This window comes from Bos taurus, chromosome Y (genome assembly GCF_002263795.3).
Source record: "Bos taurus isolate L1 Dominette 01449 registration number 42190680 breed Hereford chromosome Y, ARS-UCD2.0, whole genome shotgun sequence".
Classification (NCBI taxonomy): Eukaryota; Metazoa; Chordata; class Mammalia; order Artiodactyla; family Bovidae; genus Bos; species Bos taurus.
Window position 1 is genome coordinate 22,892,106 of NC_082638.1, and position 25,395 is coordinate 22,917,500.

The 25,395-nt window shown below is 45.1% G+C and overlaps 1 protein-coding gene and 1 pseudogene across 1 annotated transcript; both read left to right on the forward strand.

Annotated features, from left to right (window-relative positions):
- Positions 1 to 247: 247 nt before the first annotated feature.
- On the forward strand, positions 248 to 5,465 carry LOC132344514 (melanoma antigen preferentially expressed in tumors-like). The gene is made up of 4 exons (XM_059884148.1): positions 248 to 417; positions 2,675 to 2,994; positions 3,279 to 3,881; positions 4,640 to 5,465. Exons 2-4 carry the CDS (start codon positions 2,702 to 2,704, stop codon positions 5,214 to 5,216), a joined length of 1,473 nt encoding a protein of 490 aa, XP_059740131.1. The 5' UTR covers positions 248 to 417; positions 2,675 to 2,701; the 3' UTR covers positions 5,217 to 5,465.
- Positions 5,466 to 12,409: 6,944 nt separating this feature from the next.
- The window catches only part of LOC132344452 (zinc finger protein 280A-like), a 138,232-nt pseudogene continuing 125,246 nt past the window's right edge, over positions 12,410 to 25,395 (forward strand).

Here is a 25,395-nt window from a genome sequence, read left to right on the forward strand (position 1 = left end):
CAAAGTGCCCTTAAGGCACATTCCAGCTTAACCCTATTTTAGGGGTTTTAACTCTATTTAAGGGACACCCACATCTCTGGCTGCTGATGGGGATGGTGGGAATTTGGTGAATGCCATCTCTAGGAAGTTAACAAACTGTAGAGTAGCTTTCAGGGAAGACCTCCTTCTTGCCTTCCATATAGAATTGTTGGGGCATCACAATGCCAGGCGTGGAGAGGTTCCATCTGTCTGTGTTCTGAGACCTCAACAGAACCAGTGTGTCAGCCGGCCCAGAAGGGGCTTCAACCCAGACCCTTTGATGCAGGATTTGCACTTCCCCAGGGAGAAAGTCCGTGTGGCTACCTGTTCTTAATGCAGAGCAAAGGAAAAACTGAATTGTATTTGTGGGCTTAAAGTTGAGCTCCCATCAGAATCTCTGTAAGTGAGAGCCTTAAGGGAGGGAGAGGGGTTGGGGTTGGGCGGGAGGGCGGTTTCAAAGGCGCTTTGGATTTCTTGTTCACTGGCACTGAGGGAAGGTCAGGTTACCCAGCTACATTGGGAAGGAGCCTTTGAAGGTCATGTTGAGGGTACAGGTCGCTGGACAGAGCCCAGGCTGGGATGTGCAGAGGACCCCTGAGCCTCCGGTTTACAGCCATTTGCTGACACAGATTTATGTCCTTGGCCCACGTTTATTTCCCTTCAGGAGAGCCCACGACCCTAAGCCATAAGTGGCTTTCAGGCAAAACAATGCCTGTCCAAGGTTTGGCCAGCCAAAACAGTTCCATCCTCTCCTAAAACACATTCGTAAATGTAATAGCCTAGCTTCACAAAGGAAATGCCATTTTGCCTCCAGGGAGGAAGGAAGTCTGGATCTTGGGTTTGTCTTGGGTTTAAGGGATCCACTGGTCCCTTTTTAGCCACTCCCTCTTCTGACAATTTCACAAGCCTAGGCTAAGATAAGTCTTTGAATTCCTCCAAACAAAGCACACTTTCTTGGGTACTTTCATGGTTTTGTTACAAATGTCTGGTCCCTCTGTTCTCCTGGCCAGCTCCTAGGTGTATTTTGATCTGACCAGTTCCAGGGAATTCTTCACTCTCAAAATCTGGAGGACCCATCATCCCTCCATTACACCTCTGTTCCTCTGTGAACGGGAACATGTTTCACTGTCTGACAGTGTAGAAGTGACAGTGTGATACTCAGGAATCTTACTTTGTTTCTTTGGTTTCTGGGGTGACATCACCATCCACACAAAGCTGTCTGAATGTGAACATTTGGTTGATTTTGATGTGGCCCAAACTCCCCCAATGAATGTACCTTCAGGTTAGTTTTCTTCTTTTATATTTTTAAATATTTTGGTAACCTATTGTGAACAGACAGGATCCCATCAGTTGTATGTAGTGAGAAAGTAAAAAAAAACAAAAACAAAAACAAAAACCACTCAGCCTTAGCTGGATGGAAATCTAGTAGTAAGATAGCACTTTATCTGGAAATGGAAATTTCAGCCAGAATCGGAAAACTGTGTCCTGGAAGGAGAAGAGGGTCTGAGGACTGATCACACTGCTCCACGCTGGAGCATTGGGCTCTGACAGATGTACCTGCTGGGGTCTTCATGGGACAGTCCATGCAGGCCACGATCCTGTGGAGAATTTTCTTTGCCTTTCCATTCACGTTGGCAATTGTATACTTTGCTTTTCCTTCTACATGCAGTTTTACCTTTATCCCAGACAGTTTGGTTGCTTCTCTGATTTTCTCCACTTGTACAGATCATTACAACATTTCCTAACTAGATAAAATTTGACAGGGTAGGGGCAGTGAGGGATGGGTTAGGGTGGGGTGAGATTTAGGGGATGGGGCCACACAGAACAGCATCTGGTGTCATAGATCCCTGATGGGGATAGAACTCATGCCCCTGCTGTGAAAGAATAAAGTCCTCCACACTGAAATTCAGGGAAGTTCCTGGAATTGATTTAATGAAAGACATCTAATTAGGAGGAATTTTTGGGTGACATTTTACATTTTAGTTTGAGACCAGTGATTATAGTTCATATTATTTTACAGTTTTGTGATTTGACTAGCCTAAAGGATTTTGGGGGTTTCTTTTTGTATTAAAAGCTAAAGACTTTTTTAATCCCATGGGATACAAAAAAAAAAAAAAATCTGTAGAATATTTGAAAGAGTGGAGGTTTTGTTCTGAATGCGAGTGCTTTGGTCCACTGAACCAAATGGTAATAACATTTGTAGAAGAGACACCCAGTGAAAGTGACTTTTTTATGTAGTGACCTAACAGCACTCATTGTGTGAGTTATTGGTTGGAGTTTAGAGACAGGCTGTGTTGGGCTAAACTCCTGATTCCTGTTTTCAGCCCTTGAGTAATAATCAGAAGCTTTCTCTGAAGAGAGTGGGGTCAGCTGTCAGACTCCTAGGTATCTACCGGCCAGTAGGGCTGGGATTAAATGCAGCAGCCAGGAGATACGGGATGGAGCAAGAGGTCACCTTGTCCCTTTGTTGCTGCCTGGAGAGATGCTTGTCCATGTGCTGGTGGGACAAAAGCTGTGACTTTGTGGCCAGAGGATGTCTCTGACCCTGCCTTGGTTCCCTGAGGGTGGAGGGACAGCAGGGTCTCCCCGGTTCCGTGACCAGAGAAGGAAACGCCACCCCCCACTCCCATGCCCTTGCTCTCTGACGTCCTCCCAGGACTCATTCCAGAGGAGGTTCTTCAGGATGAACGTCCAGGCCCCACCCCGACTCCTGGAGCTGGGCGCACAGTGCCTGCTGCGCAATGAGGCCTTGGCCATCATGGCTCTGGAGGAGCTGCCCATCGAGCTCTTTCCACCACTGTTTATGGAGGCCTTTGCTGGAAGGCACACAGAGGCCCTGAAGGCGATGGTGCAGGCCTGGCCCTTCCCCTGCCTCCCACTGGGGGCCCTGATGCAAGACCACCAGCCTCATCTGGACACCTTCCAGGCAGCACTCGATGGTCTGGATGTCCTGCTTGCTCAGGAGGTCCGCCCCAGGTAAGGTCAACCTGGCAGACTGGTGAGGCCTGGGGGTGTAAGCAAGGTGCAGACAGGGCAGGTGGATGAGGACTCATATGGAAACAAGCAATTGGATGTATAGGACTGGTTGAGGGGGAGAGGGCAGAAAAAGCATGTGGGCCACCCCCCATTATCCCTTAAAGTGGGAACCAAGGGGGACCTAGAAGCCAGAGGAGCTGTGGTACATGGAGTGCAGAGAACTCATGGGGTCCTGGTGCCCATTGGCCTCTGCATGGCTCAGCCTTTCCCCTGCGGCCTCACAGGCGGTGGAAGCTGCAGGTGCTGGACTTGCGCCGGAAAACCCACCAGGACTTCTGGACCCTGTGGTCCGGGATGAAGGTCAGTGTTTGCTCACTGCTGGAGCCTGAGCCAGCCCAACCAATGCAGAAGAGGTGCAGGGTGGAGGCGCAGGCGGGGCTGAAGCCAGAGCAGGCCCCTGTGGAGGTGCTGGTCGACCTGTGCATCAAGGAGGACACTCTGGATGAGACCCTCAGCTACCTGCTGAAGAAGGCCAAGAAGAGGGGCAAGCTGCTGCACATCCGCTGCCAGAAGCTGAGGATCTTCACCATGCCCATGCATAGCATCAGGAAGATCCTGAAGGTGGTGCAGCTGGACTCCATTCAGGACCTGGAGGTCAACTGCATCTGGAAGCTGGCCACGCTGAGCAGGTTCCTGCCGCACCTGGGCCGGATGGGCAACCTGCGCCGGCTGCTGCTGTCTCGCATCCACATATTGCCACATACCACCCCGGACCAGGAGAACTGCGTCAACCAGCTCAGTGCACAGTTCCTTAACCTGCCCCACCTGCAGGAGCTCTACCTGGACTCCATCTCCTTCCTCGAGGGCCGCCTGCACCAGGTGCTCAGGTGAGGTGTGGCGCCAGCTCTGCAGCAAAACCTGGCCTCTTTCATTTCTTTACCATCGGGGTGTCTATTTGTGCCTGCTGGGGACATGGCCAGTGTGCACAGGCCACTTGGAAGTCCTCACGGTATGGCCGCTCTGTCCCCGGGCTTCTTGTCAGGTCACCTCCCTGGTTAGGGTCAGAGGCGTGGCCTAGGTTAGATGCTGCCAAATGGGACTTGTGCTGGGAGTCCGCATAGTGGGGGTCAGGTGTGATGCCCTTGGGAATTCTTTCCGAGAGAGTGATGTCTTAGCTGAGACGATGACAGAGAATGACAAAGAATTGTAGGTGATGATGGATGAATTGTAGGTGATGATGGATGGTTTGTGACCCCCGGATATCTGGGGGATATGCACCCAGGGATCGTCTGTAACTGCTGGGACCCACCAGCCCATGTCTACTGCATCCAGCCTGCTGTTGAATTCAACTAGCCGTGTCCTGTACAAACATCTTAATTCCTGTGAACAAAATACTAGTAAGCTGAAATAGGCAAATAATCTTTGTTTACAGTTTGTTTCCCACATTAAAAATAGTTCATCATTTTGTGCAGGGGGAGGTCATAACCATATGAGCATGACCTTCCCCCTGGAAGAACCCCTGCCTTCCTGTCAAGGAGGTGAGAGGCCAGCTCCAAGCCAGTGAGATCCCCTGTGTTCCTGTGAAAGGGGCCTCTCCTCCCCATATCCCTCTGCCCCTGACACTGACTGCTCTGTCTTTCCCCAGGTGCCTGAACACCCCTCTGGAGACCCTGTCGATCACCAATTGCCTGATTTCGGAGTCAGACCTGACATACCTGTCGCAGTGCCCAAGCGTCAGCCTGCTGAAGGACCTTGGCCTCAGCGGGGTCAACCTGACCAGCCTCAACTTGGAGTCCCTGCAGGTCCTGATTGAGAGGACCTCAGCCACCCTGCAGGAACTGGACCTGGATGAGTGCGGCATCATGGACTCTCAGTTCAGTGCCCTCTTACCCTCCCTGAGCGGCTGCTCCCAGCTCACCACCTTCAGCTTCTGTGGCAACCCTATCTCTATGGCTGTGCTGGAGAGCCTGCTGCACCACACCATGGGGCTGAGTAAGCTGAGCCACGTGCTGTACCCTGCACCCCTGGAGAGCTATGAGGATGTGCATGGCACCCTGCACCTGGGCCTTCTGGCTCAGCTGCATGCCCGGCTCAAGCAGCTTCTGTGCAAGTCTGGGCGGCCCAGCATGTTCTGGGTCAGCGCCAGCCCCTGTCCACACTGCGGTGACCAGATCCTCTATGACACCGAGCCCATCCTGTGCCCCTGCTACTTGCCCGACTAGCCCAGCTCATGAGTGGCAGGCTGAGAATGAACACAACAGTTTCAGACAATTTTTCAGTGTAAGCAGGAGAAAGTGATTTAGAGTGGGCAGTGGGGGAGGGCTTGGTGGGATTTTTGGAGAGATATGTTCCTACACAGTTAGAAATGTGAATCTGATTTTTGGAGGGGGAATTTTGGGCTTGGTAGGGTGATGGGGTCATTACCCCTCTGTTGGATTGTTACAAAGAAATAAAGGGAACTTCAATGTCAATCATTTGGTGTCCTCTGTGACCTGTGACCATGATTCTCCCCTTTAAATTCATGACTCTCCTGTTAGTGGTTCTATAAAACGGCCTGAGCATGAGTGGGGCCTAGATGCTCTCTGATAGGCCAGGATCAGCTAAAGGAGTTCAGGGCACCATCTTTCCACTCCCTGTGGTTCTCATTTCCAGGGCATCCACCTCCTCACTTATTTCTGAGGCTGTTCAATCTGTCATCATATACAAGGTGCATCCTCAGGGCCTGGACTGAACTAAGTGTCCAGGAGTGAGCACCGCTGGTGGGAATCTTCTTCCAAGGAACCCCTACTACTAACCCCACCCAGCCACTGGGGTTTTCCTCAGTGGATCCAGCAGATGCAAAACCTCCATCTCGGGCCATGGGCAGTGCCAAGATGGGTTCACTGTACAACGTCAGGCCCGGAGTCCTGGGGCATATTCACCAGCAGACCATCTGGAGCCTTTGGGACACACCAGCCCGTGCCCACCTTCCCACTGCTCAGCTGGATCTGATTCTTTGGGAATCAATGGACTGTAGCCTCCCAGCGTTCTCTGCCCATGGAATTCTACAGGTGGGAATACTGCAGTGGGTAGTCATTCTCTTTTCCAGGAGATCGTCCTAACCCAGGCAGATTTTTTACCATCTGAGCTGCCAGGGAAGCCTCCAGTTTCTAAGAGAAAACCCAACATCCTTGAATCCATTGTCTAAGTGTGCTTTTATGCCACTAATATTACCACAGGTTTTATTTTGTTTTTATATTAATAAAAACTTTCACACACAATTATTTGTTCAAAGGCTGATGGAAATCCATTCCCAATTGTCAAAAAAAGTCACTTCTGAGTTGAGTATTTCAGTGTTGATTCATCTGTACCTTTTTTTTTTAAATCTTAATCCTTACGTTTTTACCTTAAGCCACATGGTAAAGATAAAATTTCCTCCAAATCCTGGTTATCTGCCAATTTGACAGCATTAAGGCTTTTAACAAATTCTCTTTACCCATCCCACCTCTTTGCTTAGACCTAGTCCTCTGAGATTCAGAGATATTTAGTAACTAAAACAAAATAATGATAATCAGATCACCCCTTCAGAGTGGAGGGCTCCAACTACACCACTTTTTCTGGCCAGTGGAGCTGAAACCAGCATGGACCAGCCAAAGTTTAATCTAGGAATGTCCTAGAAATTAGTATCATTTTGATTTGAGCTTTCCTGGTAGCTCAGATGGTAAAGAACCCACCAGCAATGCAGTAGACTCAGGCTTAGTCCCTGAATCGGGAAGATCCTCTGGAGAAGGGAGTGGTTACCCACTCCAGTATTCTTTACTGGATAATTCCATAGAGGAGCCTATGGAATTGTTGGGCTACAGTACATGGAGTCACAAAGAATCAGACAGGACTAACACTTTCACTTTACCTTTAATAATGTGGGTAAGCAGGTGGTGCAAGTTGTCATTGAGTTTTGCAATGTGTCATGGTCCATTAAGGTTCAGTCCCTCTCTGTACCACCCTTGCATTTAACCTGTGAAACCATCCTTTTACGATTTCTTACTAAGCGAATTAGAACTGAGAGCAGAAGTAGCAAGAAGCCAGACGCTCTGGACTGATGAGGTGAGGATCAAGGAGGAGAGTGAAATAGCCAGCTTAAACCAAGTATTAAAAAAAACTAAGTTTGTGGCATCTGGTCCCTTACTCCATGGCAAATAAAAGGGGAAAAGGTGGAAGTACTGACAGATTTCCTGTTCCTGGCCTGTGCAATCACTGCAATGGTGATTGAAACCATGAAATCAAAAGACAGTTGCTTCTTGTCAGGAAAGCTGTGAAAAACTTAGTGTGTGGAAAAGCAGAGACATTACTCTGCTGACAAAGGTCTCTATAGTCAAGGCTATGGTCTTCCTAGTGGTCATGTACGATTGTGAGAGATGGACCACAAAGAAGGCAGAGTGCCACAGATTTTTGCCTTCGAGTTGTGGTGCTGGTGAAGACTCCTGAGTGTCCCTTGGACAAGAAGGAGATCAAACCAGTCAATCTTAAGGGAAATCAACCCTGAATACTTGTTAGAAGGAATGATGCTGAAGCTGAAGGTCCACTATATTGATCATCTGATGGCAACAGCTGACTCACTGGGAAAGTCTCTGATTCTGGGCAAGATTGAGGGCAGAAGGAGAAGAGGGTGATAGAGAATGAGATGGATGGATGGCATCACCAATGCAATAGACATGAACTTGGGCAAACTTCAGGAGATGGTAATGGACAGCAAGACCTGGCATGTTGCAGTTCATGGGGTTTCAGATACAACTGGGCAAATGAACAACAACAATCTCTTGATATAAAGATGTCCCAGGGAGAGTAGAAGAGGAAAAGGTTTGTGAGAACAATGGAAATGCCTGGCTCTCCCCTAGAGATGGATAAAATCGGAACAGGCTGGCCACCTGGATTAGTGCCCTCTTGAAAGGTGTGCTTTCTGGCCACCTTGTAGAGTCCACTTCTCATACAGCCCTTATCTGTAGGGCTGATCTCCTACTGGGTACCAGGTGCTCAGTTGGTGTGAGGTGCCCAGCCCTGTTGGTGGACACTCAGGCTGATCACATGTCTCTCCATGGTCACAAGCCTCGGGGAGCTTCCTCCCTGACCACAGCAATGGACCTGCACTGGAGTTGACCCTGCAGTTGTCCATGGAAGGAAAAGTGGGAATAGGTCATGTCTGTCTTTCTTTTTTTGTTTTGTTTGTTGGCCAGCCTATGAAGCTTGCGGCTTCTAACCCCAACTAAGGATAGAATCTATGCACTCATCAGTGAAAGTACAGAGTCCTCACCATTGCAGAACTACCAGAGAGTTCCTAGTAGGTCATTTCTTGAGCCTGACAGATGGCCCAGAAATCTGATGTTGGCTTCTGAAAGGCAGCTTCTATGCGTCAGGCTTTGATGAAGTCACCAAACATTCCTCTCTCCCTGAACTCTGGGAGCCCTGTGATCATGGCCCATATCATAGAAACTTCTGGAGGTAGAGGGAAATGAAGGATGACATACCCCCTCCACTCATATTCCTCTTCTGGCTACAGACTCAAATGCCTTTCAATAAATTCACCTGCTCTCAACCCATCTACAGAAATCATGCTGTCCTCATTCCTGGAAACCTTACCTGCAGAAGAGATTGAACTCATGTCCTCTGCTTTTTCCTAACCTAACGTATGAAGGCTTTTTGGTACATCTGGTGATAAGCTTCATTGTATTCTGCTTGACAGCTCTGGGGTTTTATTCCTTTTTTTTTTTTTTTTCCATTAAAAGACATACTCCCTTTCACATTCAGGATGGTTTGAGCACAGGCCTCACTCTGTTTTCAAGGTTCTGTCCCTCACAGTCTAGAAGAGAAGTAAAAGATGTTGGGGCCAGAAAGAGAGTTGGGTGGAGACCTTTAGCAGCAATTGTCTGCAAGAAGTGTTTCACAGGAGCAGGCTTCCTCCTGGAAAATCTGGGTGGGTGGGCATTTGTTGATGGGTGGGAGTCACGTGGGAGCTGAGTCATCACCTGTGTACATCCTGCCTGTCCTTGAGGTGAGCCCTCTCTAGGGACTCCCGATCTAAAGAATGTGTTAGGGTACTAAGGTCGCCACCAGAAATACCTCAGATTTAAACAACAGAAAACTGTTTTCTCCCAGTTTTGGAGGCCCGAAGCCCAGAATCAAGGTGTTGACAGTGTGGTGTCTCTGGAGGTCTCTTTCCTTGATGCATAGACAGCTGCATTCTTGTGTCCTCCTGTCCCTTTATGTCCAAGCATCCTTGATGTCTTTTGTGTCCTAATTTCCTCTTTTTTTTTTTTTTTTTTTTGTTGCTAGCTGTGATGCTTCCCTTCTGGGTCTTAGTTTCCAGACCACGATTTGACTTTGGGCCCTTGACAGTGAAAGTTCTGAGCCCTAACCACTGGCCTGCTAGGGAATTCCCCTCTCTCTTTTTATATGGAGAACCATCAGATTGGACTAGGGCCCACCCTAGCGACCTTGTTTTAACTTAATCACCTTGTTAAAGGTATTATTTCCAAATATGGTTACATTCCAAAGTGTTGGGTGCTAGGACTTCTACAGATATATTTTTAATTAATTAATTAATTTGACTGCACCAGGTCTTAGTTGTTTCACATGGGGGCTTTGGTCTTCCTGGCAGCATGTGGGATCTAGTCCCCTGACCAGGGACTGGAGCCCAGCCCCTTGCACTGGAAGTGCAGATTCTTAGCCACTGGACCACTGTGAAAGTCCCCTCAACATATGGAATTTTCAGGACACAGTAAAGCCCAAAACAGGGTTGATGGTGGGGTGATTTGCCTGGCTGCACATTTGCAATATACCTGCTCCTTAGAAATGTCTGAGACCTTTAATAACATTGACTCCCTGGTCCAATTCTTGGAGATACTGATTCTGTGGGTATGGAGTAAGATTGGCAGAGTCAACCAGAACATCAGTACTTTTCAAAAGCTCTCTAATACTCACTGTTTAATATGACACCTTATGCAGCCTGGGCAACACCTGGAGCTTGTGAGAAACTCAGACCTACAACTGTTGGACAAGAATGTGTTTTTGGACAAAACACATAGCAATTCCTTAGATTCACTGAGGGTTAAGAATCACAGCCCAGGAGATTTGAAAGTGTGGCCCAAATTGAGAAGTTTGGACCCAGATCGCTTGGCTTTGCTTATACCCTAACTTCTTTCAATATGAAGGACATCTAGACGCTGTCAGAGAATGTGTGGGAGTCCTAGAATCTCTGAAGGGTGGTGGGGAGAATGAAGCTCCCAGCTCAAGCAACAACATGTGATTGGTGTATTGAATTACCAATAACCTGCTCCTCCCAAGGCAGGTGGTCAATGTGTCCAATGATGAAAAAATGAATTCTTGACCCTCCACCCTCAGGGTTTCCTGAAGGAGTAGATTCTTGGGTATTTTAAACATGTTTTTTATTGTTGTTCTCCCCTTGTAGCTCAACTGGTAAAGAACCTGCCTGCAATATGGGAGACCTGGCTTTACCCAGGGTTGGGAAGATCCCCTGGAGAAGGAAAATGTTACCCACTGCAGTATTCTAGCCTGGAGGATTCCATGGACTGTATTGTCCATGGAGTCATGAAGGGACAGACACCACTGAGTGACTTTCACTTTCATTGTTGTGGTTTCATTGCTAAGTTGTGTCTGACTCTTTTGTGACCCCATAGACAGTAGCCTGCCAGGCTCTTCTGTCCATGGGATTTCCCAGGCAAGAATACTGGAGTGGGTTGCCATTTCTTCCTCCAGGGGATCTTTGCAACTCAGAGATTGAACCCAGGTCTCCTGCATTAACAGGTGGATTCTATACCTCTGCGACACCAGAGATCAATCTTTCCCAAAGTATTGGAGGATTTTACACCCTGGGATTCACTTCACTACAGAATCAAGTGTGGCAAACACTGAACTTTCAGATTCCCAGGCCCTCTCCTCTGGCAATCTGAGTTTCTGAGATGTGATATGCAGCCCTGGAATCTCTATGTTTAACAATGTCCCAGGTGATTCTGAAATTTGAGCAATTTCTAGAAGCATATGAAAATGAACGTGTTAGTTGGCCAGTTGTGTTCGGCTCTTTGCAAACCCATGGATAATAGCTCTACAGGCTCCTCTGTACATGGAATTCTCCAGGCAAGAATACTGGAGTGGCTAGCCTTTCCCTTCTCCAGGATGTCTTCCTGACCCAGGGATCAAACCTTGGTCTCCTGTACTGCAAGCAGATTTTTTACTGTCTGAGCCATCAGGGAAGCCTAGAAGCATAAATAAGTAGTCAAAATTTTCCTTTCTTTCCCTTAAGTTTTTGCAAACATTTTATAATTGACACCCAAAATGTTTTTGTTGTAAGTGTAAACACTGCAAAGGATGCAGCTTTTGCATACAATAAGAATAAACCCTTTAAGTAAATAAAACTAGGAATTCTCTGGGAAACCAGTGCTTAGTGCTCAATGCTTTCACTCTGGTGACCTGGGTCAGTCCCTGGACAGGAAACTAAGATCCTGAAGGAAGTCTCATGGTGCTTCCATAAATAAATAAAACTGTTAATATCATGCTTTCAAATATATCCAGAAGAATGTAAATAACATAGAGTTTTTTCAAATATTTATTTTTATTTACTTATTTGGGTGCCTTGGGTATTAGTTGTGGCATGCAGCATCCTTTGTGGGTTCTACTGCCCTCTGTGTTGTGGGATCTTATTTCCCCAATCATGGATCAAATCTATGCTCCCTGCCTTGGAAGGCAGATTCTCAACCACTGAACCACCAGGGCATTCCCTAGCCTTGGGTTTTCATAATCACCAGCATTGCAGAAAGACATGGCAACCCACTTCAGTATTTTTGCCTGGAGAATTCCATGGATAGAGGAGCCTGGTTGACTACAGTCCATGGGGTCACAAAGAGTCAGACACAACTGAGCAACTAGACACAGCACTCACCATCAACCATCTTAAAAGAGTATAAAATGATCTCTTTCTAATGGTCAGGGTTTTTTTTTTTTCCTGTTTCATTGAGATGTAATGGACATATATTTTATAAATTTAAGGTGAACACATGTTGATTTGATAAGAACGGTATTTTTGATGTTATATCTGTTTATAGCTCTTGAGATCACGTTCATTATTGAACTTCATTTTTTTTCTAATTCAGTGACTGTTACCTTATAAGAAATGGAAATACACATATTTCTTCTCTAAAACCCTCCCTCCTCCTAAGAATCTGTGTGCATAAGGCTGTAAAGGCAGTGGGAGGGAAAGCTTGAGATATAATCTAAGTGGTGCAAAGGGGAAGGAGAGAGAAGAGGGGGAGTGAGGAAGGAAGGGAGAAGGAGGGGGACCAGGGTGTGACCTAGCACCCCGACATGGTTTTAGAAAGCATGAGCCCTTGCCTAGATCAAGCTCCTGGAGTTCAGCATGAAATCCATGATGAGGACCCCAGGAATCCAGCAGGTGCTGAATCTTCAAGTGCAGATCACTTGGGAGTAAGCTTGCTTCCTGCCCTCCCACCTTGCCCGCTCTGCCCCCACAACCTATCCCCCTTGCCCCTGGAAGAATACAGGGGTTTGCTGTTTGCAGCTGGTGAATTTTCTGGCATTGGAAGAGGACCCCTGCCTTTTTAGGTTCCTGATATCAGCCTGAGCTCTGTCGGAATAGCTGTGTAGACCGCCTTCCCCTGTCCTTAAGCTATTGAACCCCAAATAACTACAATTGCAGATAAATTGGAGATAAAGTGGTGGGCCTCTGGATGCCAGAGAGAGAAGTGGAGACTCTCACCACCCTGAGACCTGGACAATAGCCCCTGGGTGAAGCCCTGAAGCCCCATCCACATTCTTTCCTCTCTCTAGCAACTTGGTAGAAAGATTTCTAGTTGAAAGACTCGATGGGGGAAAACTGTTTCAGAAACCTGTTTGGAGCCCGGGTTGGATACTATGGATTGGGTTAGAATGGGCTTTAAAAGATTTGGAATCTCCTGAAACAGCCTCACTGTAGGGGTTCATGGACACTGGACACAGGAAGTGGTGCTGGTATTTCCAGAGAAATCTCTCTGGGACGTGGAGACAAAAACACTCCAGCTTCACCCGCCACTGGGGCTCAGAATGGGATATGTTTAGCTTCACTGAGTCAACTGGACATCAGCAGCTGGTGAGCCATGGGGTTTGGAATACTTCATTTTGTTCTCTGAAGTCATGAGTCTGCAAAATTTCTCTATAAAGGGCTAGAAAGTAACCAGGAATTAAGGTCCATTCGGTCTTTGCCATTAGCAGTGTGAAACAACCTTGTGCAGTGGCAAATGATCGCAGTTGTGTTCCAAAAAAACTTTATTTGTGACACTGAAATTTAGACATCATATAATTTTTACATGTCACAAAATGTTCCTTTGTTTCCCCCAAATAAAATAAAAAAGTAAAAATATTAAACGTATTTTTAAAAGTTAAAAAAAAAAACTAAAACATAAAAATCATTCTTAACTTGCTGGTTGGGAGAAAAAAACAAACAGGAGGCATGCCAATTTGTCAATCCCTTTCTAAACCATTTGCCTATATAAGGCAGCTAGCATAGCATTAGTGGCTTGCTACACGAATTTAGTAGGCTGGATTCTGCTTATGAAAAATAGAATCTTCATTAAATCTAAGAAGACATCACCTGTAATCTACAACATTATTTGGTGTTTTGTTTGTTTGTTTTTGCCAAACACAAGCTGGAATCAAGATTGCTGGGAGAAATATCAATAACCTCAGATATGCAGATGACACCACCCTTATGGCAGAAAGTGAAGAGGAACTCAAAAGCCTCTTGATGAAAGTGAAAGTGGAGAGTGAAAAATTTGGCTTAAAGCTCAACATTCAGAAAACGAAGATCATGGCATCCAGTCTCATCACTTCATGGGAAATAGATGCGGAAACAGTGGAAACAATGTCAGACTTTATTTTTCTGGGCTCCAAAATCACTACAGATGGTGACTGCAGCTATGAAATTAAAAGATGCTTACTCCTTGGAAGCAAAGTTACGACCAACCTAGATAGCATATTCAAAAGCAGAGACATTACTTTGCCAACAGAGGTCGTCTAGTCAAGGCTATGGTTTTCCCTGTGATCATGTATGCATGTAAGAGTTGGACTGTGAAGAAGGCTGAGGGCTGAAGAATTGATGCTTTTGAACTGTGGTGTTGAAGAAGACTCTTGAGAGTCCCTTGGACTGCAAGGAGATCCAACCAGTCCATTCTGAAGGAGATCAACCCTGGGATTTATTTGGAAGGAATGATGCTAAGGCTGAAACTCCAGTACTTCGGCCACCTCATGCGAAGAGTTGACTCATTGGAAAAGACTCTGATGCTGGGAGGGATTGGGGGGCAGGAGGAGAAGGGGACGACAGAGGATGAGATGGCTGGATGGCATCACTGACTCGATGGACATGAGTCTGGGTGAACTCCAGGAGTTGGTGATGGACAGGGAGGCCTGCCGTGCTGCAATTCACGGGGTCGCAAGGAGTTGGACACAACTGAGTGACTGATCAAATCTTATCTGTGGCATGTGGGGTCATAGGTCCCTGCCCAGGGATTGAAGCCATGCCCCCTGGCTTGGAGTGAGGAGTCTTAAGTACTGGATCACCAGGAAGGCCCGAAGCATTATTTTTCACACCACTATAAAATATATATTTATATACATATGAATGTGTGTATGTGCTGTTGCTTCAGTCATGTTTGACTCTTCCAACTCTATGGACTGTAGCTCAGCAGTCTCCTCTGTCCACAGGATTCTTCAAGCAGGAATACTGGAGTGGGTTGTCATGCCCTCCTCCAGGGGGTCTTCCTGACCCAGAGATTGAACCTGTGTCTCTTAAGTCTTCTGCATTGGCAGGAGGGTCCTTTACTGCTAGAGCCACCATTTAGCCAAGCAAACTATGGTATGCTACTGATGAAATGTGATCTGGTATCAGAAATGGTCAAATGTAAACTTTAGAATGGTCGTAAATGTCAGCGAAACCTGTTAATGGCATGGAAGCTATCGAAAAATGTATTATATGGAGAGAAATTGTGTTACGTATCTTTTGTTTCAATGACTACAACTGGTCCTGACATCATCCAGCTACATACTGGCTGACACTCTCCCTTGTGTGATAGTTTTAAGTCATTAAGATTTGGATTTCATGAAATGCTAGGGAAAACTGCTTCTCAGCCTTTTGGCTAAGATCAAGTGTAAGTACCTGGGGATCCAGGAATTAGTGGGTCGAGCCTGTGATACAGACAAATGATTGTATTATTAAGAGTTACTGTTTATTTTTGTAGCAGACATATAACACTGACAGATGCCACATGTTGTTCTAGAAACAAAAATATAGCAACCCAATAGCTCTGGAGTTGAATATGGCATGTGAGTGGGAGAAGGCTGTAATTTCTGACATCATGGTCGGGCAAGCTTGGCAGACAAACTGTGGACCGTGACAGATCAGGAGCTGGGTGATGGTACTTGAGACAGCATCCTAGGCAGGGAGAGCAGCAGAAGTCCTGAGAAGGCCCCGTCCTCTCTCCTCGGTGCCCTTGGGAGATTGGGTCCAGGAACCCTGCACCCACAGATACCAAAATGCATGGCAGTGCAAGTCTCTTATATAAAATGGTGTAGTCTTTGCATGTAACTTAAGGGGGTGCTCCCACATGCTTTAAATTATCCCCAGATTCCTTATAATACTTAATACAATGTCAGTGCTCTGTAAATAGTTTCAAGTACACAAATATATATATATATATGGTTCAAGTTTTGTTGTTAGAACTTTCTGGATTTTTTTTTTATATATTTTTGATCCATGAATAGAGTCCGATGCCTTCTGGACTCAGAGAGAGGAGGGCGTGAGGGGCAGCCCCAAGGGACAGATGAGGGCTCTTTTAGACATTTTATGTTGTTCAGCATTTCTGAGTGCTATTGGAGAACTATAGCAAAATGGCACCTACCAGCTCTCCTGTAGAGTGACAGGAGCACTGGGCCATCATGGGGAGACAAGGCAAAAGTTGGGGCTGGGGAAGAAAGTTTAAAACTGTCATGTCACTTAACTGAGTTTGAGATGTTTCCTTATGTATAAAAAAAGGGTGTTAATAGTTATCTCAATGTTTCAGCCAATGATTCAATCAAGTACTAATTTTGTCTTTTGAAAGAAATAGAATCATCACCACTTATCTGCACAGAGTAAGTTCCAAGACCCCCAGTGGATATCTGTAACCTCACGTAGTATCAAACCCTATATACACAGTGTTTTTGCTATACAAACATACCTGTGATGCAGTTTATTTTATAAAAGTACAGTAAGAGATTGGCAACTAATAATGACAGGAAAGTGAAAGTGAAGTTGCTCAGTCGTTTCCGACTCTACAACCCCTTGGACTGCACCTTACTACTCTCCTCTGTCCATGGGATTTCCCAGGCACGGATTCTGGAGTCGGTTGCCATTTCCTGTTGTGAAGGATCTTCCCAACCCAGGGATTGAAGCCGGGTCTCCTGAATTGTAGGCAGACAATTTACCATCTAAGTCACCAGGGAAAGTATAATAATAACATAGAACAATTATAACAGTATACTTTTATAGAAGTTTTGTGAAAGTTTCCATGTAAAATATATTACTGTACTAATTTACTGATGTTTTTCACCCTAAAGTCAATGGCACCCAACTCCAGTAGTCTTGCCTGGAAAATCCCATGGACAGAGGACCCTGGTGGGCTACAGTCCATGGGGTCGCACAGAGTCAGACACAACTGAAGTGACTTCACTTTCACTATTCACTTCCATGCATTGGAGAATGAAATGGCAACCCACTCCAGTGTTCTTGCCTGGAAAATCCTAGGGACAGAGGACCCTGGTGGGCTACAGTCCATGGGGTCGCACAGAGTCGGACATGACTGAAGTGACTTAGCAGCAGAAGCAGCAGCAGCAGCAAGCACTTACTGCACTCTGTGGCCATACCTTTTGCAGTTTGAGGTTTAACAGCAAAACTAATACAGATTTCTTTTCTCTTCTTCACATTCACCACAGATCTTAGCAACCTCAGCATGCAACTGTTCTCTTTTTAATCAAATTGAGAACTTTGATATTTTCACTTAAATGTAGCACTTAATGGATTCCCTCTAGCATGTCTAAATGGCCAGCATCACTCTAATATGCTTTGGGTTCATTATTGAGTAAAATAAGGGTGATTTGGTCACAGCTCTGTGACATCTCAACAGTCATTGTGGTAAACAAGTAACAACCGAGTGGGATGTGCAGGACTAAGGAACGATTCACATTTTGGGCAGGAGGAAGCAGGATGGTGTGAGATTCCAATCACACTCCTCAAAATGACATGCAATTTACAATTTATGAGTTATTTCTCTCTGGAATTTTCCATTTAATATTTTCAGAGAACAACCCTCAGGGTTAACTAAAACCACAGAGAGTGACACCTGGATTCAAGTTCAAAGCCAGTCATTTCTAACATTTGAACAGAGTGACCAGACTCAGAAATGGAATCCCAGGGGGACCTGAATTCACCATGGCCCCTCCAGGAGTCTATTCTACAAATAATATGATTATGACCTTGGAAGGTCTCTTGACCTCACCAAGCCATGTTTATGGTGAGACACCATTTTCACAGATTCACGTAAATGACCAGACATGCTTCAGTCTTATGGATCCAGACAGCACATGTAGTTTGGAAGGGCTGGAGAAAACAGACTTTTTGACTCTAGCAAGTCAGAGCAAGATTGTTGGTCCCATGAAATGAAATCTGATCATGCTACTTGATGACTTTTACTGTGGACAGCATACAAGAGATAGGCAGCCAGAACAGAAGACTCACACAGCCTCAGCTGAGCTGAGTGACTCACAACCCTAGCTGAGCTGTGTGACTCACAAGCCTCAGCTGCTTGAGAGTTCTAAAAAATGTCAAGTTTATGACCCAGGTGAGGAACCATCTGGAGTTTGAGAAGCAGAAGGGTGACAGCTAGGAAATCCACACTACTGGCCAGCACTGCAACCGCCAGTTTCCCAGCCCATTCCAGCTGCAGTATCACATTGAAAGTGTCCACACTTCTGGGGAGCCCTCCACGGTCTGTAAAATCTGTGAACTGTCCTTCGAAACACATCAGGTTCTCTTACAACACATGAAGGACAGTCACAAACCTGGCAAAACACCTTATGAATGCCACATTTGCAATTACAGATCTTCAGCCTTTGCTGATACAGAGGCAAATTTTAGAACATGGCATGGAAACACAAACAATTTGCTTTGTCTGTTTTGCCTCAAATTTTTCAAACTGGTGATATCCTTCGTAAATCACACTTGGAGGCACTGGAACAAGAGGGTCTTTCCATGTTCCAAGTGCCTACTACAGTTATTGAAGCCAAAGGAAAATACAGAGCATCAAACCAATAATCATCAGCCATTCAAAAAGCCAGAACAATTGCAAGGGTTGCCTACTGAAACAGAGGTCATGATCCAAACTTCAGTTCAGCTGAGACTGAGTTGATTTCCCTAAGAGAGACAGCATCCATCATTGTGAGGAACACTGACTCCCGAGTGCCACCCAGAAAAACTACAAAGAAGATTGACTACCAACACAAACTACTCCAGACGTGTTGCAGCAAGGGATCTGGCTAAAAACTATGTTCTACCCACCTCCAGAAATTCAAAACAGCCCTATTGAGGTTCAGCCAGCTGTACATAAAGACCCTGCTTGGCTTTTGTTCAGTTGCTCAGTCATGTCTGACTCCCTGTGACCCTATAAACTTCAGTACACCAGGCTTCCCTGTCCATCACCGTCTCCTGAAGCTTGCTCAAACTCATTCCATTGGGTTGCTGATGCCATCCAACCATCTTGTCCTCTGTCATGTTTTGTGCTCCTTCCTTCAATATTTCCCAGCATCAGGGTTTTTTCCAATAAGTTGACTCTTCCCATCAGGTGACCAAATTATTGGAGCTTCAGCATCAGTTCTTCCACTGAACATTCAGGGTTGATTTCCCTTAGGATTGACTGGTTGGATCTCCTTGCAGTCCAAGGGACTCTCCAGAGTCTTCTCCATTCTCCAGGACCACAGTTCAAACAGATCAATTCAGCATTCAGCCTTCAGTCCAGCTCTTCCATCTGTATCTGACTCCTGGGAAAACTATAGCTTTGACTTTATGGACATTAGTTGGCACAGTAATGTCTCTGTCTTTTAAGATGCTATCTACATTTGTCACAGCTTTTCTTCCAAAGAGTGTCTTTTAATTTCAGGGCCTCAGTAGCAGTCCACAGTTATTTTGGAGCCCTAAAAAATAAAGTCTGGATTTACTGTAACTGAGATTGTACTGGCTTCATCTCTCCACCATCAAGTAGCTTTGAAATCTCCATGTTCCTTCCTGGCTTCTCTCTGATCCCCAAAGTAACCATTTCTCTGAACTCTAGCACCAGGTATTCATTTTCCTTTGTTTCAAATTTTAAATAGATAGAATCACACAACAGAATTTCTGTTCCCCTGGTCTTTGTTTTCTTTCAAATAAGTGAGATGCATTCTTATTACATGTAGCTGTGGAACATTCCTTTTCATTACTGGGTAGAATTCCCTTGGATGAATGGGCATAGTCTTATATGTCCATTTACTGTGCCTAAAATTTGAGGCTTTAATTTTGCCTTTTTGAATAAGCTGCCTATGAACATGTGTATGTGTTTCACAGTAATTTCTCTAAGATAGCTATATCTGTATATATGGATATGAGATTTTCTGATAATCCATGTGGTAGTGGTAAAGTTGCTAAGTGGTATTTGACTCTTGCAACCCCACACACTCTAGCCCACCAGTCTCCATGTCCATGGGTTTTCCCAGGCAAGAATACCACAATGGCTTGGCATTTCCTTCTCCATAGTATTTTCCTGACCCAGCGTTCAAACCTGGGTCTCCTGCATTGCAGGCAGATTTGTTACTGACAGATACAAAATAGCCATGAAATTAAAAGACACTTACTCCTTGGAAGGAAAGTTATAACCAACCTAGATAGCATATTCAAAAGCAGAGACATTACTTTGCCAACAAAGGTCCATCTAGTCAAGGCTATGGTTTTTCCTGTGGTCATGTATGGATGTAAGAGTTGGACTGTGAAGAAAGCTGAGCGCTGAAGAATTGATGCTTTTGAACTGTAGTGTTGGAGAAGACTCTTGAGAGTCCCTTGGACTTTAAGGAGATCCAACTAGTCCATTCTAAAGGAGATCAGCCTTGGGATTTCTTTGGAAGGAATGGTGCTACAGCTGAAACTCCAGTACTTTGGCATGAGGTCATGCGAAGAGTTGACTCATTGGAAAAGACTCTGACACTGGGAGGAATTGGGGGCAGGAGCAGAAGGGGATGACAGAGGATGAGATGGTTGGCTGGCATCACTGACTCGATGGACGTGAGTCTGAGTGAACTCCGGGAGTTGGCGATGGACAGGGAGGCCTGGCATGCTGCGATTCATGGGGTTGCAAAGAGTCGGACATGACTGAGTGACTGAACTAAACTGAACTGATTCCTGCTTCTGAACCTAAATAACTTGTAGCTCCTAAGTGAAATTGTTATGAAAAAAGGAATGATATTGAAAATAGCAAACTTTTTGAGACAGAGCTAAAGCAGTTTCATATGTTAATGTGCACTACATTTGAAAAGAAGAAAGCTTGGCAAAACAATGATCTAAGTAAATGCTATTCACAGACATTTTGGTAGCAATATAAATTTTTTAAATCATTGTTACATGTATTCCCTAATGAGGATGATCAGGTTTTCACATATATAAATGCATATTTTTCTCTTCTGTGAGGTAATGTATTTATATACTTTATCTGATTTTTCAGTCGGGGTGTTCATCTTGTAGGAATTTTTGTTTGTTTCCTGTAAGGCTTAAGGAATCATAGATCTTCAACCAGGGATTGAATTTCTGCCCCTCCATTGCAAACACAAAGCCCTAACTACTGGATCATTAGGGAATTCTCAATGAAAAGGTTTTCTCTCTCCTTGTCTAATATGCCACTTCAGAGATATTAAAATGTAGCTAATGTGACAGAGGTATTAAATCCTTGTGTGTGCTCAGTCACTGCAGTTCAGGTCAGTTCAGTTGCATTCAACTCTTTGTGACCCCATGAATCGCAACATGCCAGGCCTCCGTGTCCATCACCAACTCCCAGAGTTCACCCAGACTCACGTCCATCGAGTCAGTGATGCCATCCAGCCATCTCATCCTCTGTCATCCCCTTCTGCTCCTGCCCCCAATCCCTCCCAGCATCAGAGGCTTTTCCAATGAGTCAACACTTTGCATGAGGTGGTCAAAGTACTGGAGTTTCAGCTTTAGCACCATTCCTTCCAAAGAAATCCCAGGGCTGATCTCCTTCAGAATGGACTGGTTGGATCTCCTTGCAATCCAAGGGACTCTCAAGAGTCTTCTCCAACACCACAGTTCAGAAGCATCAGTTCTTCAGCCCTCAGCCTTCTTCACAGTCCAAATCTCACATCCATACAAGACCACAGGGAAAACCATAGCCTTGACTAGACGACCTCTGTTGGCAAAGTAATGTCTCTGCTTTTGAACAAGCTATATGGGTTGGTCATAACTTTCCTTCCAAGGATTAAGCGTCTTTTAATTTCATGGCTGCAGTCATCATCTGCAGTGATTTTGGAGCCCCAAAAAATAAAGTCTGACACTGCTTCCACTGTTTCCCCATCTATTTCCCATCAAGTGATGAGATTGGATGCCATGATCTTCATTTTCTGAATGTTGAGCTTTAAGCCAACATTTTCACTCTTCACTTTCAATTTCATCAAAAGGCTTTTTAGTTCCTCTTCACTTTCTGCCTTAAGGGTGGTGTCATCTGCGTATCTGAGGTTATTGATATTTCTCCTGACAGTCTTGGTTCCAGCTTGTGTTTCTTCCAGACCAGTGTGTCTCATGATGTACTCTGCATATAAGTTAAATAAGCAGAGTGACAATAGACAGCCTTGACATACTCCTTTTCCTATTTGGAACCAGTCTGTTGTTCCATGTCCAGCTCTAACTGTTGCTTCCTGACCTGCATACAAGTTTCTTAAGAGGCAGGTTAAGTGGTCTGGTATTCCCTTCTCTTTCAGAATTTTCCACAATTTATTGTGATCCACAAAGTCAAAGGCTTTGGCGTAGTCAATAAAGCAGAAATGGATGTTTTTATGGGACTCTCTTGCTTTCTCTATGATCCAGCAGATGTTGGCATCTGATCTCTGGTTCCTCTGCCTTTTCTAAAACCAGCTTGAACATCAGGAAGTTCACGGTTCATGTATTGCTGAAGCCTGGCTTGGGAGATTTTGAGCATTACTTTACTAGCATGTCTGATGAGTCCAACTGTGCCGTAGTTTGAACATTCTCAGTCCTGTCCAACTCTTTGTGACCCCACGGACTGTAGCCCGTCAGGCTCTTCTAAGTCCATGGGATTCTGTAGGCAATAATACTGGGGTGGGTTGCCATTTCCCATTCCAGGGGATATTCCCGACCCAGGGATTGAGCCCATATTTTTTATGTCTCCTGTATTGGGAGGCAGGTTCCTTATCACTATCACCACCTGGGAAACCTATTAAAATTTACTTTTATTTAATTAATTTAAAATTAAAAGCTATTGCTTGAGGAACCAGATCTTCCTTATAAATGTGTTTCAATTAATTTTATACTCAATAATTTGTGAATCTCTTAGATATTTTCCTCAATTTGAGAGTCCATGCCCCTCTCCAGGTATAGGCTGGGTTTAGTGACTTGTTTCCAAAGGACAGAATATGTCAGGGGGAAAGAGATAACTTTATAGCAGAGGAACTAGTGGTAAGTCATATTGATAGTATGAATCCTTGATGGGAAGTAATGAGAAAGATATATTGCCTTGGAGGTATAGTTCTAAAAATATATAAACCCCTGTGCAACCAGGAGAAACATACCAAACCCATATTGAGAGTCATTCTGCAAAATACCTGTCCCTGAAGGACTCCTGAAAATTGTCAAAAGTCATGAAAAGCAAGGAAAGTTTAAGAAACTGCTAAGACCAGAGGGAGATCAGCCCTGGGATTTCTCTGGAAGGAATGATGCTAAAGTTGAAACTCCAGTACTTTGGCCACCTCATGTGAAGAGTTGACTCATTGGAAAAGACTCTGATGCTGGGAGAGATTGAGGGCAGGAAGAGAAGGGGACGACAGAGGATGAGATGACTGGGTGGCATCACTGACACTATGGATGTGAGTCTCAGTGAACTCCGGGAGTTGGTGATGGACAGGGGCTCTGGCGTGCTGCGATTCATGAGGTAGCAAAGAGTCAGACACGACTGAGTGACTGGACTGAACTGAAGACCAGAGTAAACTAAGGGAGGTATCTGTAGCTTTTCGGTATATATCCTCATGCAATTTGGCATCACATATGGGACATGAACCTGGAAAAGAACAGTTGTGGAAAAACTGGTAAAATTTAATAAAACCTGGAACTTAGTTAAAGGTACCCTACTGAAAGATACAGGAATAATTGGGAGGCTTAAAGGAGGTCATTTTACACAGATATAGTTTAGACATTGCAAGTATTTTCTGTACATCACACCCACTTCATTTTTACTTCACTGGAATGGGAATCTAAAGTTTTGTATACTTAACTGAATGGAAATCTTCAAATACAAATGGTCAATAATATTTAGAAGGTGTGATCTGACCATAATGCAATAATGAGAAACTGACAAAGAAACATCTTTTAAAATGCCATTCATTTGGTAATTATCAATAAACATATTAATACATAATATATATATCTCCATGGAATTTTCAGGCAAGACTACTAGAGCTGATTGCCATTATTCTCCAGGGTATCTTCCTGACCCAGAATCATACCTCAGCCTCTTGTGTCTCCTGCATTGGCTGGAAAGTGCATCAGTTGAGCGATCAGGAAAGCTCATAGAATATATAATCTTTGTCTTAAAAATATAATATTAGGATATATTTGGAAGTAAATGATAATGAACATACTAATCAGCAAAAATCGTGGGAAACAGTTAAATTTGTACAGGGAAATGATGGAAACAGTGACAGACTTTAGTTGCTTGGGGTCCAAAATGATTGTGGATGGTGACTGAAGCCTTGAAATTAAAAGGTATTTGCCCCTATGAAGAAAAGCTATAACAAACCTAGACACAATATTAAAAACATACACATTACTTTTCTGACAAAGTCCATCTACTCAAAGCTATGGTTTTTCGAAAGTCATGTATGGATGTGACAGCTGGATCATAAAGAAGGCTGAGTGCCAAAGAATGGATGCTTTTCAATTGTGGTGTTGGAGAAGACTCTCGGAGTCCCTTGGACAGCAAGGAGATCCAACCAGTCAATACTAAGGGAAAAAACTCTGAATATTCACCATCGCCAGATCACAGGGTGAAAACAGCTCTAACACACACACACACACACACACACACACACACACAAACCTGTGCAGAGTCGCCAGGCACAGGGCTGAGAACAGCACACACACACACAGACACACAAACAAACTGGTTGCACAGGCACCAGGGCACAAGGCTCAGAACGGCACACACACCTACACACACACACACACACACACACACACACACACACACACAAACCAGTTGCACAGTCGCCATGGCACAGGGCTGAGAACAGCACACACACACACACACACACACACACACACACACAAAGAAAGTAAGAAAGCTCATTCTCAGGTCATTATATGCTGTGCAAAAACAGGGCAGGTTGCCCTGCATTGATCCACATGGAATTCCAAGAGGAGGTGCTTCAAGATCCAGATGTATGTTTGCTGGACACCATCACTGGAATTGCCTGGTAGACTCGGATAGTGTTCTCAGCCCTGTGCCCTGGCAACTGTGCAACTGGTGTGTGTGTGTGTGTGTGTGTGTGTGTGTGTGTGCCATTCTCAGCCCTATGCCCTGGCAACTGTGCAACTGGTTTGTGTGTGTGTGTGTGCTGTTCTCAGCCCTGTGCCCTGGTGACAGTGCAACCGGCTTGTGCGTGTGTGTGTGTGTGTGCCACTCTCAGCCCTGTGCCCTGGCGACTGTGCAACCGGTTTGTGTGTGTTTGTGTGTCTGTGTGTGTGTGTTTTTCTAAGGCCTGTGCCCTTGCGACTGTGCACCTGGTTTGTGTCTGTGTGTTTGTGTGTGTGCTGTTCTCAGCTCTGTGCCCTGGCGACTGTGAAACCTGTTTGTTTGTGTGTGTGTGTGTGTGTGTGCTGTTCTCAGCCTTGTGCACTGGTGACTGTGCACCAGTTTATGTGTATGTGTATATTTGTGTGTGTGTGTGTGTGTGCCACTCTCAGCCCTGGGCCCTGGCAACTGTGCAACCGGTTTGTGTGTGTGTGTCTGTGTCTGTGTGCTTTTCTAAGGCCTGTGCCCTTGCGACTGTGCACATGGTTTGTGTCTG

Coding starts and splice junctions, on each gene's coding strand:
- LOC132344514 (XM_059884148.1), top strand. CDS start 2,702: ATGAACGTCCAGGCCCCACCCCGACTCCTGGAGCTGGGCGCACAGTGC. Junction 2,995..3,278: donor GCTCAGGAGGTCCGCCCCAG/GTAAGGTCAACC, acceptor GCGGCCTCACAG/GCGGTGGAAGCTGCAGGTGC. Junction 3,882..4,639: donor CGCCTGCACCAGGTGCTCAG/GTGAGGTGTGGC, acceptor GTCTTTCCCCAG/GTGCCTGAACACCCCTCTGG.